At 46.0% G+C, this 18,713-nt stretch overlaps 1 protein-coding gene across 1 annotated transcript in view; it reads left to right on the top strand.

The window, feature by feature from the left end:
• The first annotated feature begins 1,891 nt into the window (after nt 1–1,891).
• alox12 (arachidonate 12-lipoxygenase) overlaps nt 1,892–18,713 on the top strand; it is a 30,862-nt gene continuing 14,040 nt past the window's right edge. Inside the window, exons 1-9 of the mRNA XM_060854452.1 lie at nt 1,892–2,216; nt 9,225–9,423; nt 11,844–11,928; nt 12,268–12,390; nt 13,269–13,375; nt 14,146–14,315; nt 15,538–15,681; nt 17,113–17,316; nt 17,480–17,566. Of these exons, the coding sequence (XP_060710435.1) occupies nt 2,067–2,216; nt 9,225–9,423; nt 11,844–11,928; nt 12,268–12,390; nt 13,269–13,375; nt 14,146–14,315; nt 15,538–15,681; nt 17,113–17,316; nt 17,480–17,566 (1,269 nt within the window). The 5' untranslated portion in view covers nt 1,892–2,066. The remainder of the gene's footprint in view (nt 2,217–9,224; nt 9,424–11,843; nt 11,929–12,267; nt 12,391–13,268; nt 13,376–14,145; nt 14,316–15,537; nt 15,682–17,112; nt 17,317–17,479; nt 17,567–18,713) is intronic.

The raw sequence follows: 18,713 nt of genomic DNA, 5'->3' as shown, positions 1-18,713 counted from the left end.
ACATGTCCTTTATCTTCCAAATTTGTCATTGGGCTTTTGATTCGTGGCCTTTAACAGGACAGGCCTCTCTGAGTGCTTAAGCAAGTCACATTGATATATCCACCTTAATGAGGAGCTCCACTGGGAATTGTGAGAGCTGGAAGGATCGCAAGAGGTTGGATTAACGATGTTCCAAGAGCTGTATTGTCTGAATCTAAGATGGCTGTGACAGTGACCATCATTTCTCAGAGAACTCTGAATTCAGGTGCAGTTCTCAAATATTTTCTTTGATTCTGACAAAAATGTCAAGCACAAGAAACTGAGGACATTTGCTCCCCAAAATCTGTCACACAGAGTTCTATGAATTTATTTATGATTTCATCCCTCCCCTTACCTGCTAATTGCTTCCAATCCCACAATTTTCCAAGTTCCCTGCAATGTGGTTAAATCTGAAGTAACCCTTTCAAATTATCCAGCTATAGAGTAGTCCAACTCAACCACACCTACCAGGTCTCCCAAACTGAGCCAATCCCTTTTGCCTGCATTTGACCCATATCCCTCTAAACATTTCCAATTCATGGATCTGACCAATGTCTTTTAAATGTTGTATCTGGATCTGCCACTTTCGCTGACGGTTCATTCCACAGATGGCCTCAGGCAACTGTCTGTGTGGAGTTTGCACATTCTCCCCTGCGTAGGTTTCCTCCAGGTGCTCCAGTTTCCTCCCACAGTCCAAAAAATATGCAGGTTAGGTGAATTGGCTATGCTAAATTGCCTGTAGTGTTAGGTGTAGGAGAATGGGTCTGGGTGGGTTGCTCTTCGGAGGGTCGGTATGAACTTATTGGGCTGAAGGGCCTGTTTCCACACTAAGTAATCTAATCTAGACCCTCTGTGTGAAAAACAATTGCTCCTTTTAAAACTTTCCCTTTTACCTTAAAGTTATACCCTCTAGTTTTGAAACCTTATCTAAGCCCTGCATGATTTTATACAATTCAATGAGGTCACCCCTCAACCTCCTACACTCCACTGAAAAAAGTCTCAGCCAATTCAACCGCTCCTTTTAACTTAAATTCTCTAGTCTTGATCATATCTGCACCTTCTCCAATTTAATAATATTCTTCCTGAAGGGAATTAGGGATGCACAACAAATGCTAGCCTCACCAGCGACACATTCTCACTCACTCACTCACTCACTCACTCACTCACTCACTCACTCACTCACTCACACACACATCAAAGCTAGCTACTCTCACTGCAATTCTGAATTTATTGCAGCACCGTCACTCTTAATGTGGTTTATTGCAATTTGCATTTCTGCCAGGGCTGGTTCCAATTTTCCAATCAAGTTCTCTCCCCCCCCCCCACCCCACTTTAACTTAATTAAAAGAAAGAAATACAATGGTCAAACCAAGTGTCATTTTCCCAAATGTGCGAATTGCATAACCATTTATTTGCAATGTTGGAGTGAAGCAATCAACAAGTCTGCATTTCCGTTAAGGCAGAACCGACTCTTAACCCAGAGGAGCCTCACAAGCCACTCCATTCAGACACACGGCAGACTTTCGGGGGGGGGTGGTGTTGCTGACTGCCACTTTCTCAAAGCTGTTAAGGACAGGCAACAAATGAGTGCCTTGCGAATGACAGCTACATCTTAAAAATGACATGCAATAGTTACGCATCCTGTAAATTTGAGGACTGAAGCATTGACATTAACAGAGGGGAAAACATGAGGATGTTAGTCCACACACAGAGAAATGTCACTTTATATCCAAAGGGGCCCTCTGCTCTCTGGCAGCAGGTAGCCTTTTAAGTCACAAGGGTTAATCCCGCGATAAGGCAATTTGGGAGAGCGGCTCATGTTACTGAACTAAGCACACGCCTATAACAACAGGTATGCAGTTTGAAACACACCTAGTATTTGTTCAGTGTTTAATAGCCTTGCTAAAGGAAACCTAGCTCTGTGACATTATCCAGCGCTGACGATCCGTGAACTAGCCCTGCCCTCTGGCTGATTCACTCCAAAGCTGCGTCTCCCACAACCAGCTATACTCTTTCTTTCCTGTTCTCCTCCAGACCTTTGTGAAAAGATGATCACCTACAGGGTCACAGTGGCTACAGGCACAACTTATTACTCAGGAACAAACAATTACATCTATGTCACTCTGATAGGAGAGAAAGGGAAAAGCCAGAGGACCAGCCTGGACAAGTGGCTTCAGAATGATCTGGAGCGTGGAAGTGTAAGTGCCTGTGAGAGTTTTTTTTGTGTGTGTGCATGAGAGAGAGAGAGTGTGAGTGTGCATGTGTATGAGAGAGAGGGGAGGGGGGGGGAAATGTGTGGGTTGAATTTGTACAGTCAGTGAAACTTTTTAGATAATATGCAAGAGAGAAAGTGGGTGTGTACTGCACATCGTGTATGAAGTTTGCATGAGTGAGTGTGATAGAAGTCTTGTTTATGTCTTTGCGAGTGGGTATGTGTGTGAAAGAGAATGGGCGTGCGTATGAGTGTATGTGTGTGTGTGTGAGAGAGAGAGCAGGCATGCATATCTGAGTGTGAGAGTCAGTGTGTGCACCTGGGTGTGCAAGTGTGTGTGAGAGAAAGTGTGTGTGTGACAAGGTGGATGGATGTATGAGTTGGCAAGTGAATGGATGTGTATGTGTGAATCTGTGAGAGAATGTGTGTGTGAGGGAATGTCTGAGTGCGTGAGTGTGTATGAGAGAGATGGCTGTATATATATACGTGTGTGTGTGAGAGAGAGTGGCTGTGTGTATGTGATGGATGTGTATCTGTGTGCAGGTGAAATAGAGAATGGCTTTGTGTGCGTGTATGAGTGCCTATTTGTGTGTTTGAAAGTGAGAGATAGATGTTTGCATGTGTGTCTGTTTGTGAGAGAGTGGGTGTGTGAGTGTCGAGTGTAACGTGTGTTAAGTGTGCTGTGTGACTACTGAGTGTGTAAGTATTCACTGTATGGTGGCCATAAAAGCTAATGTGTCTAATGATATCATTTTAGTATTGAACATTTAATCTATATTCTAACCATACGAGAACTTAATTTGAGAGAGGGGTGTCTCCTGTAGAAAATTAAGAACTGAAAGTTTTTTTTATAAAATAAGGCCTGTGGAGGCAGGAGCTATTTTCCCAATTAATGAATTATATATAATACTCCCTTAACAGCCTGCAGCAAGACCTACAATTGCAAATTGCTCATTGATTATTGCTTATGCAGAAAGTCTACAATCTCCATTTCATAGGGAAGGGTGAGCTCTATCCCCAGATTTTGCTTACGGAGTCCATTGCTGTAAAACATATCAGCATTTAGTTTGTTTCCACTATTGTACTGATGCCAATTTGGCACAGCACACTGGCAGGTTCTTGAGATTAAGCAAAAGTACACCCAAAGGGAGCTAACCTTTGGTGTTGCTCAACTATTGTAGACTCTCACCAGCCACGTTCACGCCCCATGCCCAACACACCTTTATCTAAACTGGGATTTGATGTGTGGGGAAAGGCATCTTAACTTACAGAAAGGAGAAAATGATGGTTCCATGGCCAGCCTTGGTCAGACTCTGTCACAGTGGTCAGTTCCAGTTGCTGGAAGGGACCTCAGGAAGGGTCAAGACCGCACGTCTGATTCACAATAGTGCAATTAGTATTGATCACCGTTATGTACGAACAATACTAGGTGTGGCCTCAAATGACATTCGTTCTTGTTTCACAGTTTTTCTATTCTAAGCCTATACTTGCAATTACAACACATCCAGTGAGGCCTGGAACCATTCTCATTCTGGATAAAGGGCTTATGTCTGAAATGTCGATTCTCCCGCTCCCCGGATGCTGCCTGACCTGCTGTGCTTTTCCAGCACCACACTCTCGACTCTGATCTCCAGCCTCTGTCGTCTTCACTTTCTCCTAACATTCTCCTAAAGTAATACACCACAGAAACACCGCATGGGCGGCACGGTGGCACAGTGGTTAGCACTGCTGCCTCGCAGCGCCTGTAGACCCGGGTTCAATTCCCGACTCAGGCGACTGACTGTGTGGAGTTTGCACGTTCTCCCCGTGTCTGCGTGGGTTTCCTCCGGGTGCTCCGGTTTCCTCCCACAGTCACAAAGATGTGCGGGTCAGGTGAATTGGCCAAGCTAAATTGCCCATAGTGTTAGGTAAGGGGTAAATGTAGGGGTATGGGTGGGTTGCGCTTCGGCGGGTCGGTGTGGACTTGTTGGGCCGAAGGGCCTGTTTCCACACTAAGTCTAATCTAATCTAAAAAAAAACAGAGCCTTTCAGTCCATGCCGAACGTAATCCCAACTAAATTAGTCCCAGCTGCCTGCTGCAGGGTTACAGGGACTGAGTTGGGAGTCTGGGCGAGATTCTCTTCAGAGGATGAATGTGGGCTTGATGGGCTGAATGGCCTGCTTGTACGCTGTAGGGATTCAGTCCGTGCCAAATGTAATCCCAACTAAACTAGTCCCTGGTGTGCCCCTGGTGCATCTCCATCCAAACCTTTCTTTTGCATGTTACTTATCGAAGTGTCTTTTAAATGTTACAACTGTGGTTGCATCCACCACTTCCCCAGGAAGTTCATTCCACTGCCCCCAAATTTGCCCCTCATGTCTTTTTTAAGTATTTCTCCTCTCATCTTAAAAATATGTTCCCCCCACCCCACAGTCTTGTCACCAGTTCTGAAACTGTGTATGGTTTCATAACTGGTGACAAATCTCACATGTAACAGACATGATCCTTGTTTCAAATGTCCAAGAAAGAATATGCTTCCCCAGGGTAGGGGAGCCTGAGCAAGATGGCATGGATTTAAGGGGAGAGGGCAAAGGTATAAAAGGGACCTGATAGAACACAAGAGGGGTGTGTGTGTATGGAATGAGCTGCCAGAGGAAATAGTGGAGGCTGGTACAATAACAGCATTTAAAAGGTAAGTATAAAGATAAAAAAGATTTCGAGAGGTGTGCGCTAAACACAGGCCAATGGGACTCATTCAGTTTCGGAAACCTGGTTGGCATGGATAGGTTGAGCATAATGCCTGTTCTGTCTGACATTTCCAGTTAATGTTTCAAATCGAGTGACCATTCATCAGAACTGAAAGCAGCAGCTTGGAAAGGGCAGGGTTTATGCTGATGACAGGGGAGTGGGGAAAGGAGTGAGTGGATGGGGGGAAAGGAATGAGTGGACGGGTGGAAAGGGAGCCCAGAGAGAAATATAAAGGATAGGCAGACAAAAGGAATAATCCAGGAAAGATGAGAAGCTAGATTGGTGCTAATGGAAACTGAGAGTGGGCGAAAATGGTTGGCTGCACACCATGTTGTAACACAGTAGGTTAGGCAGCAACCGAAGGGCAGGAGAATCGACGTTTCAGGCAGAAATCCTTCATCAGGAATGATGAATGGCTTATGCCCGAAACGCCGATTCCCCACTCCTCAGGTGCTGTCTGACCTGCTGTGCTTTTCCAGTACCCCACTCTCCACTCTGATCTCCGTCATCTGCAGTCCTCACTTTTTCCATGTCATAACACAGCCTGGTGTGTGGGCTGGGTAATAGATATGTTCAGGACCTAAAATTATTAAACTCAATATTGAATCCTGAAGGTTGTAAGGTCCTCGAGTGAAAGATGAAGTGTTGTTCTTTCAGCCTGCATTGTGTCTTACTGGAGCACTGCGGAAGGCCTGAGACATAAATGTTAGGACAAGAACATAGCAGTGTGTCAATTCTATCTCATGGCGACCGACTCAACACAGACATCTATTATAAACCGACTGACTCCCACAGCTACCTGGACTACACCTCCTCCCACCCTGCCCCCTGTAAAAACGCCATCCCATATTCCCAATTCCTTCGTCTCCGCCGCATCTGCTCCCAGGAGGACCAATTCCAACACCGCACAACCCAGATGGCCTCCTTCTTCAAGGACCGCAGATTCCCCCCAGACGTGATCGACGATGCCCTCCACCGCATCTCCTCCACTTCCCGCTCCTCCGCCCTTGAGCCCCGCTCCTCCAACCGCCACCAAGACAGAACCCCACTGGTTCTCACCTACCACCCCACCAACCTGCGCATACAACGTATTATCCGCCGCCATTTCCGCCACCTCCAAACGGACCCCACCACCAAGGATATATTTCCCTCCCCTCCCCTATCAGCGTTCCGCAAGGACCACTCCCTTCGTGACTCCCTTGTCAGATCCACACCCCCCACCAACCCAACCTCCACCCCCGGCACCTTCCCCTGCAACCGCAGGAAATGTAAAACTTGCGCCCACACCTCCACACTCACTTCCCTCCAAGGGCCCAAGGGATCCTTCCATATCCGCCACAAGTTCACCTGTACCTCCACACACATCATCTATTGCATCCGCTGCACCCGATGTGGCCTCCTCTATATTGGTGAGACAGGCCGCTTACTTGCGGAACGCTTCAGAGAACACCTCTGGGCCGCCCGAACCAACCAACCCAATCACCCCGTGGCTCAACACTTTAACTCCCCCTCCCACTCCACCGAGGACATGCAGGTCCTTGGACTCCTCCACCGGCAGAACACAACTACACGACGGCTGGAGGAGGAGCGCCTCATCTTCCGCCTGGGAACCCTCCAACCACAAGGTATGAATTCAGATTTCTCCAGCTTCCTCATTTCCCCTCCCCCCACCTTGTCTCAGTCGGTTCCCTCAACTCAGCACCGCCCTCCTAACCTGCAATCCTCTTCCTGACCTCTCCGCCCCCACCCCACTCTGGCCTATCACCCTCACCTTGACCTCCTTCCACCTATCCCACCTCCATCGCCCCTCCCCCTAGTCCCTCCTCCCTACCTTTTATCTCAGCCGGCTTGGCTCTCTCTCTCTTATTCCTGATGAAGGGCTTATGCTCGAAACGTCGAATTCTCTATTCCTGAGATGCTGCCTAACCTGCTGTGCTTTGACCAGCAACACATTTGCAGGTGTGTCAAAGTGGCAGGCAGCTGGAAGCTCGGGGTCATTTTTGTGAACAGAACTCACTATCTCATTACTGTTTGGTCATGTAGTTGCCTCCCAACCACTCAGGGACATCTTGAGATCGGGAAGGCTGCCACAAAAATGTGGAATACTGGGGGTGAGCAGTGCGATTTCCCCATTTGCACTTGCATGACTGCCAGGCTCTTGAATGAGCACTGCAACTTTATCAATGGAATGTGGAAAAGCATCTGACCCTTATGCACAGTATAAAGCTGCACCTTATTGTCACACAGAGACCGGTTTGTCAGAGGATGTTTGGCTTGGCATATGAAACAAATGTTCAGCAGGCTGAACAGGCAGATATTGTGCTGAGAGGGAAAATAAAACAACCCCATCCGACTTCTAGAACATTCTGCGCTCTGTGGGAACCAACTGTGCATGCTATTACCAAGAGCAGAGTAATGGAACCTACCATCCTGTGACCAACACACAGCCTCATGGTTTCGTGCTTGGTTAAATCACATGCAAAGAGGACATTGTTTAATCCAATCTCAACACAGCCCAATACATTTTCCTCACAGATTTCCTCACTCTCCCATGAAGTGTGAATGTCAGCATTTATGGCCCAACCCTGATTGACCTGGAGAATTGGTGCTGAGCTCCCTGTTTTAACCATTGCAGTCCAACTTCTGTAGGTATATACACGTACAACTCTAATCTGCATTGCTCCAACAATTACCTACCCAGTAGAATATCCAGGCCATTGTTACTAAGACCATTGAGAGACCTATAAATGTAGGTCTTCAACCTACAAGAGCACCAGATGATCTGCCTCTCTCCGGCAAAGCCCTTGAGACACAATCAGATTTTGTGGCGTTTAATGCTGCTCCAACATTAACCCTTTGCAACACTTCTAAGACAACCACATTTCGCAAGTAAGGAGGCTAAAATTAAATACAATATGCTAGAACGTCGCTTCATCAGGGGACCTGAGGCAAGCCAATTGATACTATAATAAGGAGGAACATCTTCACTGGGAGGTTGGTAAATGTTTGAAATCCTTTACCGCAGCTGGTCAATCACTGCATTCTGGAATCGACAGATTTTGGGAGCCTGAGGACATCGAGGGTCTTGGAGATAGTGGATGAAATGGCCTATGAGGTGGATGAGCAGCCATGAACAGTTTAGTTTGACAGACTAAATTGCTTATTACGAATTCATCTTTCAACGTTCCCTCTGTTCCAAGGTCCACTAACATCCCCACTGAGTGGTAGCACCATCCATATACAGAGAAACCTCGATTATCTGAACGAGGTGAGCGGGCTCTATTTCCTTCGGATAATTCAGATAATTAATTTTTCCTTAAACAAGAGAAACCATGCTGATCCAACGCTGTGCTCTGCCAGAGAGTTTGTTTAATTCTATCATATTAATGTATTGTGTGTGAGGACACAGGTTTCACATGATGAACAAAATAAAGCAATGATAACACGAGAAAACTCCTAAAAAATGCAGCAGTGGTTAGCATTTGTCAAGGAGTGGTGGAGGTCCTGAACAGCTTCTACGTTCGCAAGTGCATTTGTCGGTTTCCAGGAACTCAGTCTTGCATTAGAAAGATAGAAGCACCGCCTCGCACATGCATTTACGTTCTCGGACATTTTTTTCATGAACGGTAAAGTGATGGGGATACTGTAAAACACTTACTTTTTCAAAGCGCTGTATAACAACTATGACCTAAAAAATATCCAGTTACTGATGCTTGAACTGCTTGTGTTTCTATGTTCTTGTCAGTGTTTTCACATGTTCTTCAGTACAGGTAGATCAAATACACTTACCACTTTGATGTAATGTTTTTGCGGGACCTTGAAATCTTCAGATAATCCAAAATTCACTTAATTAATATTTGGATAATCGAGGTTCCTCTGTAAATCTACATTTTTTTTTTCCTTTTGCACTCTCCTGACTCTTCTATATTCTTTTAGTGTCCCCTGGTCAGGGAGTCGAGAATCAGGGGATCATTGTCTCAGGAAATGGGGTCGGCCGTTTATGACAGAGACTGGGAAACGTTTCTTCATTCAGACAGAGGTCAACTTGTGGAATTTGCTACTACAGAAGGTTGCGGGGGGGCTGGGATGTTGAAGATATTCAAGAAAGAGATCGGTCATTTCTGTGTTAGATATTAAAGGCATCAAAGGACATGGCTGTGAGACCGAGGATCAGCCATGATCATATTGAATAGCAGAGCAGGTTCGAAGGGCTGAATGGCCTCCTCCTACGTTCTTTGTAACATATCTTCTCATTGGTTTGTCCAGGTGGATGAATACGAGGTGAAAAGTGAGAGGGATCTGGGCTCCATCTGGTGGGTGCAGTTGGAGAAAGTGAAGTTTCTGGTGGAAGATGACTGGTTTTGCCGTTATTTGACGGTATGCACCCCCTCAGGAGATGTCTTGCAGTTCCCCTGCTACAGGTGGATGAGCGAAGAGGACATCATCTGCGTCCGGGAAGGAACAGGTTCGTGTGTGAACCCCGCATAGTGGAGGGTTTGAAGCTTGATGTGATGTCCCAACAACTTTTGATTTGATTTATTATTGTCACATGTCCTGAGATATGAAAAGTATGGTTTTGCATGCTAACCAGACAGATCCTACCTTACATAATTACGTCAGGGTAATGGAACAGAATGCAGAATATAGTGTTGAAGCTACAGAGAAGGTGTGGAGGAGGACTGACTCTAATATGTGAGAGCTCCCTTCATAAGTCTGATGACACCAAGGAAGAAGCTGTTCTTGAATCTGTTTTCAAAGTTTTGCCCAATTGGAAGGGGGGGAAGAGAATATAACTGGGGTGGGAGGGGTCTTTAATGCTATTGGCTGCTTTCCCGATGCAGAGGGAAGTGTAGAAGGAGACAATGGATGGAAGGCTGGTTTGTGTAAAGGACTGGGCTGTGTTCACAACTCTATAAGTTCTTGCAGTGTTGGACAGAGCAGTTGCCTTACCAAACTGTGATGCATCTATGATGTATCTATAAAAATTCCAATTCAAAACATTCTCACGTGCCTTCACAGGAGTGTTATCAAGGTATTGAGAGACCCCCTGGGATTGAGGATCAAAACCTTGGTCATAGGATTTTAACCAAGAGGGAGTGAGATGTAGATGGGTTTAGGGAGGGAATTGCAGAACTTAGGGCCCCAGGCAGCTGAAGACATAGCCACCAATGGTAGATTGATAGAGATCAGTGAATGCTCATGAGGGCAAAATTGGAGGAGCCCAGAGATCTTGGAAGGTAGCAGAAGGTGATAGAAATGGTTTGGCAACTCACAAGGACGTGAAGGGGTTTTAAAACAAGGGTCAGCACTTCAAAATCAAAGGTAGGTGTTGACACATGAGCTTTGGAGGGCTCAAAACTTGGGAGGGAAGGAACATAGCCAGATCACTGGGTGGGAGGTGGTGGGGGAAAATAGCCAGATCACTGAGGGGAAGAAAAGAGAACGGAGGGCAAAAAGATATTCGCTGGTTGGGAATGGCGGTGGGTGGAAATAGCCAGATGGTTGGTCGGGGGAGAGGGGGGTGGGGAAGGTGGAATTGCCAGATCGCTGGGGAGTAGAGGGAGCAGCGGGTTGGAAGGGGAAAAGCCAGTTCATTTGGTGGAGAGAGGTTGACGGGTGGAGGGGGGGGGAGGTGTTGCTGAATAGCCAGATCGCAGACAGATAGGGGACAGGGGGACAGCCTGTCAGAGAATTAGACTTGTTGCAGAGGCTAGTGAGGAAGGTGAGAGAGTGGGATGAGTGTAGAGGTGAGGATGTTGAGAGTGGGCGGAGTGTAGAGGTGAGGATGATGAAGAGAGTGGGAGAAGTGTAGAGGTGAGGATGATGTGAGGGGGGAGGGGAGTAGAGGTGAGGACGATGAGAGAGCGGGAGGGGAGTAGAGGTGAGGACGATGAGAGAGCGGGAGGGGTGGAGAGGTGAGGACAATGAGAAAGTGGGAGGAGTGTAGAGGTGAGGACGATGAGAAAGTGTGAGGCGTGCAGTGGTGTTAAATGTAAGGGCTGCACAAACCGTTGTGTACTCACCTTCCCTGTCTACAAGGACACTTTTTTTTAATGTGCTTAAGTGTAAATTTGGACAACCTCATTGCATGGGCAGCCTGTACTGGCCAGTACTAGGGTTCATTTTGAACACATATCATCAAACCCACATAGTGTGGAAGCAGGATATTCAGCCTATTGAGTCCACACTGACCCGCCAAAGAGCATCCTGCCCAGACCCACCCGTCTCACCTTATAACCCTGCAAATCCCATGGCTAATCCACCTGGCCTATGCATCTTTGGAATTGGGGAGGAAATTAGAGCAAACCCACGCAGACACGGAGAGAATATGCAAACTCCACACATACAGTCACCCGAGCCTGGGATTGAACCTGGGTCTCTGGTGCTGTGAGACCTCTGCTAACCATTGTTTGCTGTGCATTATGAATTGCAATCTGTTTTCATGTGTATATTAGTATAGTTTATCATTGTGTATGTTTATCATTTCTTTATTCATTCAAGTGATGAGGACGCTTTAATATTCATACTGAGGGCAGTTAAGACCGGGTAAGGATGGCAGTTCCCCTCCCTAAAGAACATTAGTGAACCAGGCTGTTTTTCACACTATCCACAATGGATTCATGGTCATCATTAGACTTCTAACTCAAATTCAGCCATCTGCAGTGGAGGGACTTGAACCTAGGCTTCCCCTACGTGAACATTACCTGCGTCTTTGGAGTAACAGTCCAGCGATAATACCACTAGGCCATCACCTCCCCATTACTAGTATTCCCTACGTATAGTAATTGTAGTCCCTGTTTTCGTGTGCATAGTAGCTTCTTTGTAAATTAATTGTGGTCCCTGTTCACTTGCAGTTTAAATAAGCCTTTTTTTTTGTTCTCACAGCAAAGAGACCCTGTGACGATGACAAAGTGCCTGACCTTCAGTCCCATCGTCAAAAGGAACTGCAGAACAGACAGAAGCTGTACAGGTAACAGCAATCAGTCCGTCATAGGGGCCTGTGTTATCATGTCCTATTGAAAACCAAGGCGAAGGTTTCTCTGCTTTGTCAACACCAGTGAGTCAACTGGTGTAGAAAGATAGTGGACATGTTGACAGATCACAGTGGGGTTGTGGGGAGCGGGTTGCAGTTCAATGGGGGTGGGATTCTTGGTGGTTGAAGCCACCACAGACGTATTCATTTAGAGTTGGACACGAGGATGGGTGATGTGATGACCAGACTCCCACTGCCCAGGCCTTCAGGATAACTCAGAACAGGGGAGTAAATGTGTACAGAACACGCTGTCACAGTTTCCTTCATGTGTCTCAGGTGGAAGTTGTGGAAACCAGGGGTAACCAAATGCATTGAGGCTGATACAGAGACAGACCTTCACCCAGATGTCAAATTTGATGATGATAGACGTTCTGACTTCAAACACTCATTCCATGTGGCGTGAGTATCACAAAATGGCTCCCATGGATAAGAAGGTAGGAAATATAGCCATGCTAATCAAAAAGAGAGGAAGCGGAGGAGACTGGGAACGTATAGAGCCATTCGATGGTTGGCAAACAGACTATGATAAATCAAGAGGTTGCCCAGAGGAAAGCATGCAGCATCAGTTAACATTTCAGGTTGAGTTAGCCTTACTCAGAATTCGACCTGAAACATTAACTCCGATTTCTCTCCACAGATGCTGTCAGACCTGCTGAGCTTTACCAGCGATTTTTGTTTTTGTTTCTGATTTACAGCATCCGCAGTCCTTTCAGTTGTTACCCATCTCAATTCAACATGAGATTTATAAAATCATGAGGGGCATGGATAGGATAAATAGACAAAGTCTTTTCCCTGGGGTGGGGGAGTCCAGAACTTGACGGCATAGGTTTAGGGTGAGAGGAGAAAGATATAAAAGAGACCTAAGAGGCAAAGTTTTCACTCAGAGGTGCTGTGTGTATGGAATGAGTTGCCAGAGCAAATGGTGGAGGCTAGTACAATTGCAACATTTAAAAGGCATTTGGATGGGTATATGAATAGGAAGGGTTTGAAGGGATATGAGTCAGGTGCTGGCAGGTGGGACTAGATTGGGTTGGGATATCTATTTGGCATGGACGGGTTGGACCGAAAGGTCTGTTTCCATGCTGTACATCGCTATGACTCTATAAATCAGTTCCCTCTTCTCATGCAACGTAAATTATTGTTCCCTTTGAGACTGGGTATTCTTGCCATTCAGTCCTGATAAATGCAAGACTAAAAGCATTGACAGCACATCTCTCTCTCTGTTTCTCTTCATCAGTATTCATGCCCAGTAAGTTAATCATTGCGCATTTGCACAGTATAGGGGAACTTTTCTTGAAGAAGTTTGTGAACATGTTTGGAGACTCCTGGGACAGTCTGGAAAGCTTTCAAAGGATCTTCTGGCGAGTTAAGAGTGCAACAGGAAGTAAGTAATTGGGAATTTTATGGTTTAAGGCCAATACTGGGAATCTTATAGACCAATACAACAAAATATAATTGGGAACTGTATTAACTAATAGGAAAAGGCTGAGCTTTGGAATTCTGTAAGATTCTTTTACAGTCCTCTCTTGGAATGCCACAGCTTTCTCCTCAGTTCTAATTCCATACTCCACACTACCTCACACACTCTTTCTCCTCCCCATTGGATTGCTAATCAATTAAAACAAGACTTAATTACACCCACCTCCTATCTCCCAAAGTTTCAAAACTCATAGTGGTGCTTATGTCAAAGCCATGTTGAGGTTGTACAGGACCTTGGTAAGGCTTCTTCTGGAGTACTGTGACCAGTTCTGGTCACCCAGTTTTAGGAAGGACATTATTAAGCCGAGGAGGGTTCAGAAGAGATTTACCAGGATGTTGCCAGGTATGGATGGGTTTGAGTTAGAAATGAGAGGCTGGAAAGGCTGGGACATTTTCACTGGAATGTAGAAGGTGGCCTTAAAGAAGTTTATAAAATAATAAGTTGTACTGATAAAGTTAATGGTAGTTGCCTTTTCCCGAGGATGAATGACTCCAAAACTAGGGGAACGTTTTAAGGTGAGAGGAGAGAGGTCTTAAAAAGACATGAGGGGCAAACCTTTTACACAGACAGTGGCTCGTGTGTGGAATGAGTGACAGTGTGCTGCATCTCGAAGGAGTGCTGAGATTTTAACAAACATCTTTATTCCCCACCCATCTCACTCTCTTCCTGTCCAGACTTTGTGGTGAAACACTGGAAGGAGGACTGGTTTTTCGGATACCAGTTTAAGAACGGAAGCAACCCCTGTATGATCGAGAAGTGCAGGGAGATCCCAGAGAAATTTCCAGTGACAAACGAAATGGTCTGCCAATCGCTCAGAGGCTCCACACTGGAGGAGGAAATCAAGGTGAGTGGGCCTGCGCACACACATTGACTTTTACAACGTCAACAGTGACTACAGTTCCCAGAGGCAGGCAAAAGACGGAGTTAGATACAGAGTAAAGTTCCTTCTACACCATCCCCATTAAACATTCCCAGGATGGGGACAGCATAGGGTTAGATACAGAGTAAAGTTCCTTCTACACTATCCCCATGAAACACTCCCAGGATGGGGACAGCATACGGTTAGATACAGAGTAAAGTTCCTTCTACACTATCCCCATGAAACACTCCCAGGATGGGGACAGCATACGGTTAGATACAGAGTAAAGTTCCTTCTACACTATCCCCATGAAACACTTCCAGGATGGGGACAGCACACAGTTGGATACAGAGTAAAGTTCCTTCTACACTATCCCCATGAAACACTCCCAGGATGGGGACAGCATACGGTTAGATACAGAGTAAAGTTCCTTCTACACTATCCCCATGAAACACTCCCAGGATGGGGACAGCATACGGTTAGATACAGAGTAAAGTTCCTTCTACACTATTCCCATTAAACACTCCCAGGACGGGGACAGCACAGGGTTAGATACAGAGTAAAGCTTCCTCTACACCGTCCCCATTAAACACTCCCAGGATGGAGACAGCGTAGGGTTAGATATACAGTAAAACTCCCTCTAGACTGTCCCCATCAAATGGCCGCAGAACAGGGACAGCACAAGACTAGATATAGGGTAAAGCTCCATCTGCACAATCCCCACTAAACACGCCCAAGACAGGGACAGTACAAGGTTGGATACGGAGTAAAACTCCTCCTAAACTGTCCCATTGAACATTTCCAGGGGAGGGTTAGCACAGGGTGAGATACAGAGTAAAGTTCCATCTACACTGTCCCATTAAGCACTCCCAGGACAGGTCCAGCACAGGGTTGAAAACAGAGTGAATCTCCCTCTGTACTGTCCCTATCCCAGGACAGGGACAGGATGGGGTTAGGTACAGAGTAAGGTTCCTTTTACACTGTTCCCCCATCCCAGGACAGGGACAGGATGGGGTTAGATATGGAGTAAAGCTCCCTATAGGCTCATCCCCATCAAACACTCCCAGGTCATGGACAGCACACAGGATTGGATACAGGGCTTCCTGTACACTGTCCCCATCCCAGGACAGGGACAAGAGGGTGAGTTACTTGTTTGCCTGAATTCCTAATCTGTGTCAGGATCACTAAAGACTATTGTTTCTCTCAGAAAGGAAACATTTTCATTGTGGATTACAAGGTCTTGGATGGAGTTCCTGCCAACGTAATAAAGGGAGTCCCGCAGTACATCGCAGCCCCAATTTGTCTCCTGTACCAGGATCCTGAGAACAGACTGATGCCAATTGCTATCCAGGTAGGAGGCAGCACTGGGTGAGGTTCCTTATTCACCCATCTTTCTCCAGAGAAGTGTCTCCACAGATGCCACCACTCTCCCCTTCACAACGTTGCAGTTGCGGGAGAAGGGTAGAGAGAAATAAAATAACAGACTCTGAGATAATCAGACAGAAGGAGCAGAGAGATGTACTTGTACAACAGCAAAAAGAGCAAGAGGCTGAGGTTGGAAGGTAGAGAGCGCACAGTAGAGAAAGAGAAAAACAGATAGACAGGAAGACAGGGTAAAGGTCAGCAGGATAGAGACAGAGCTCGAGAGAGCAAGGAGCAGGTACTCAAATGAGGAGACCTAGAAGAAAAGCAGACGAGAGGAAAGAGAGAGAAATTTAAGCAGAACATTTTAATTCTTTTTTGGAGTGTGGCATCACTGGCAATGTCAGCATTTGTAACCCCATCTCTGCCCTTGGACTGATGGCTTGCTCAGTCATATCAGAGTGCAGTTATGAGAAAACTACTGAAGACAGTAAAGTGTTGGAAATCACAGCAGGTCAGGCAACATCTGTGCAGAGAGCTAGCTAATGTTTCGAGTCCAAACGACTCCTCATCAGAGCCAGCTCGAGTCTAAATGTTAGCTTGCTCTCTCTGTCTCTTTCTCCATGGATGTCAACTGACCCTGCTGTGATTTCCAGAATTTTTTTATCTCAGTACAGAGTCCAGCATCTGCAGTAGTTTTTTCCTACTATGAGAAAACCATGTTTTTGTGAGTGTGGAGTCATTTGTAGGACAGATGGGAAAGGAAAGGAGATTTCTTTCCCCAAAGAGGCTTAGTGAACCAGATGGGATTTGTTCAGATTTCCAGCATCGGGATTTTTTTGGTTTTGTTTGATGTGACCACCTTCCCTGGATCTGCCTTTTAATCGTGAGTTGATTTTTTTTTTAAAGTTTAGATTTACAATTGAATTCAAAGTCAACCTTCCCTCTGAAGTGGAATGCTCCAAAGGGAAAGCTGGAGCACCAAATGACTAGGCCAACTTACATTACCACTGCAACGCCATCTTCCCATTGGGCAGAATGCACAAAAGGTGCAGGGGAAGAGGGAACTTGAGCAATCCAGAATGTCAGAAAAATCAGGGCGAGAAAGAAAGTGGAAGAGAGAAAGTGAAAGAGATATATAATCAGAGATGGTGGGAAAAGAGTGAGCTAAAAAGGTGTGGGGGAGAGAGAGAGAGACAAGCAACATGAAAGAGAGAATGAAACAATGTGAGAAAAGACAGTAGAAGGGACTGAAGAGAGAGACAGTACAACTTGATGGTTAGGGAAAGAGTTATATGAATCGGCAGCATCAGGTGGTGTTGAGAAAGGCTCCTATTGGCCAGTTTTGGGGGAATTGGCCATATAAACCTAGCTCAGCCTGCCACATGTCCTTATTTCTCAACCAACTCCACATTCGCAGCTCCACCAAGTCCCGGGATGCAATAACCCCATCTTCCTGCCCACGGATCCTGAGAATGCCTGGCTCCTGGCGAAGATTTGGGTGCGGAGTTCCGAATTCCAGGTGCACCAGATAGTCTACCACCTGTGCGGGACCCACTTGCTGGGGGAGACGTTTTGCATTGCCACCCTGAGACAGCTGCCTGCCGTGCACCCCATTTTCAAGGTAAGGGGAAGGTGGGAGATTGCCGTGACACACTCTTGGTACTCCACAAAACCTTCCATGACTAGGGATCTACTTGGGGGGGGGGGGGCTCACTGTTGGAAGCAAAGTCTGTGAGGATTAAATAGGCTTTGTGACATTATTGTCGTCTTCTCTCTGTTTTCAGCTCCTCACCCCACACACGAGGTACACACTGGAGATAAACACCCGTGCCAGAAGTGACCTCCTGGGCGTGGACGGTGTTATTGCCAGGGTGAGTCATCCCTTCTCTCTTCTCATCTTCAAAATGTGCAGTGAGTCCTTCCTTTAATGTCACTTTAATTATGCTAACAACGATAGCAACATAAACCTTTTATTGGGCGCAACCACTTGACAGACTCCAATCAAAAACTCAACCACTGACATTGAGTGAAGCTTGGGTCAAATGTTTCTGTTGGACAGGAAGGCAAACTCAAGATCTTTGTAGACCTCCAGCAATGCACACGACCCTTGTCATCTTGACGATTCATTATTGCTTGGAAATAAGGAAACTGCTCCACAGAGCACCGTGTGTTAAATTGTTATCCATGCGCCTTGTCATCTTCCAACTTCTGTTTCAAGATGATCTTATTTCTCAATGTTTTTCACACTCATGGGATGTGGGTGTCTGACTAGGCCAGAATTAATTGTTCATCCCTAATGGCCCAGAGTGCAATTAAGATCGACACATTGGCTGTGCGTCTGGAGTGACATGCAGGCCAGACTGGGTAAGGCTGGCAAATTTCTTTCTCTGAAGGACATCAGTGATTCAGATGATTTTACCAAGGGGTTTTTGCAACATTTAGGCAAGAATTGTTTTTTAAATTCAGGTTTTCAAAACTTGATTCAAATTTCACTATCTGCCACAATGGGATACAAACTCATGCTTGAGAACATTAACCTGGTGTTCTGGAGTACTGGAAATTACCATGATAACTCCACCATCATACCTCCCCGTGTTGAATGAGGCATTTAAGCATAGAGTCATACAGCATACAGACCCTTCGGTCCAACCAGTCCATGCCGAACGTAATCCCCAACTAAACTAATCCCACCTGCCTCAACTTGGCTCATATCCCTCCAAACATTTCATGTACTTATCCAAATGTCTTTTAAACATTGTAACTACCTGCATCCACCACTTCCTCTGGAAGTTCATTCCACACATGAACCAATCTAAAAGAAATTACACCTCATGTCTTAGAGTCATAGAGATGTACAGGACGGAGACAGACCCTTGGGTCCAACCCATCCATGCCGACCAGATATCCCAACCTATTCTAGTCCCACCTGCCAACACCCGGCCCATATCCCTTCAAACCCTCCTGTTCATATACCCAGCCAGATGCCTTTAAAATGTTGCAATTGTACTAGCCTTCACC

The sequence above is a fragment of the Hemiscyllium ocellatum genome, chromosome 44, assembly GCF_020745735.1.
Source record: "Hemiscyllium ocellatum isolate sHemOce1 chromosome 44, sHemOce1.pat.X.cur, whole genome shotgun sequence".
NCBI lineage: Eukaryota > Metazoa > Chordata > Chondrichthyes > Orectolobiformes > Hemiscylliidae > Hemiscyllium > Hemiscyllium ocellatum.
The sequence above is the reverse complement of the archived record's forward strand: the minus strand, read 5'-3'. Positions and strand labels throughout refer to the sequence as shown.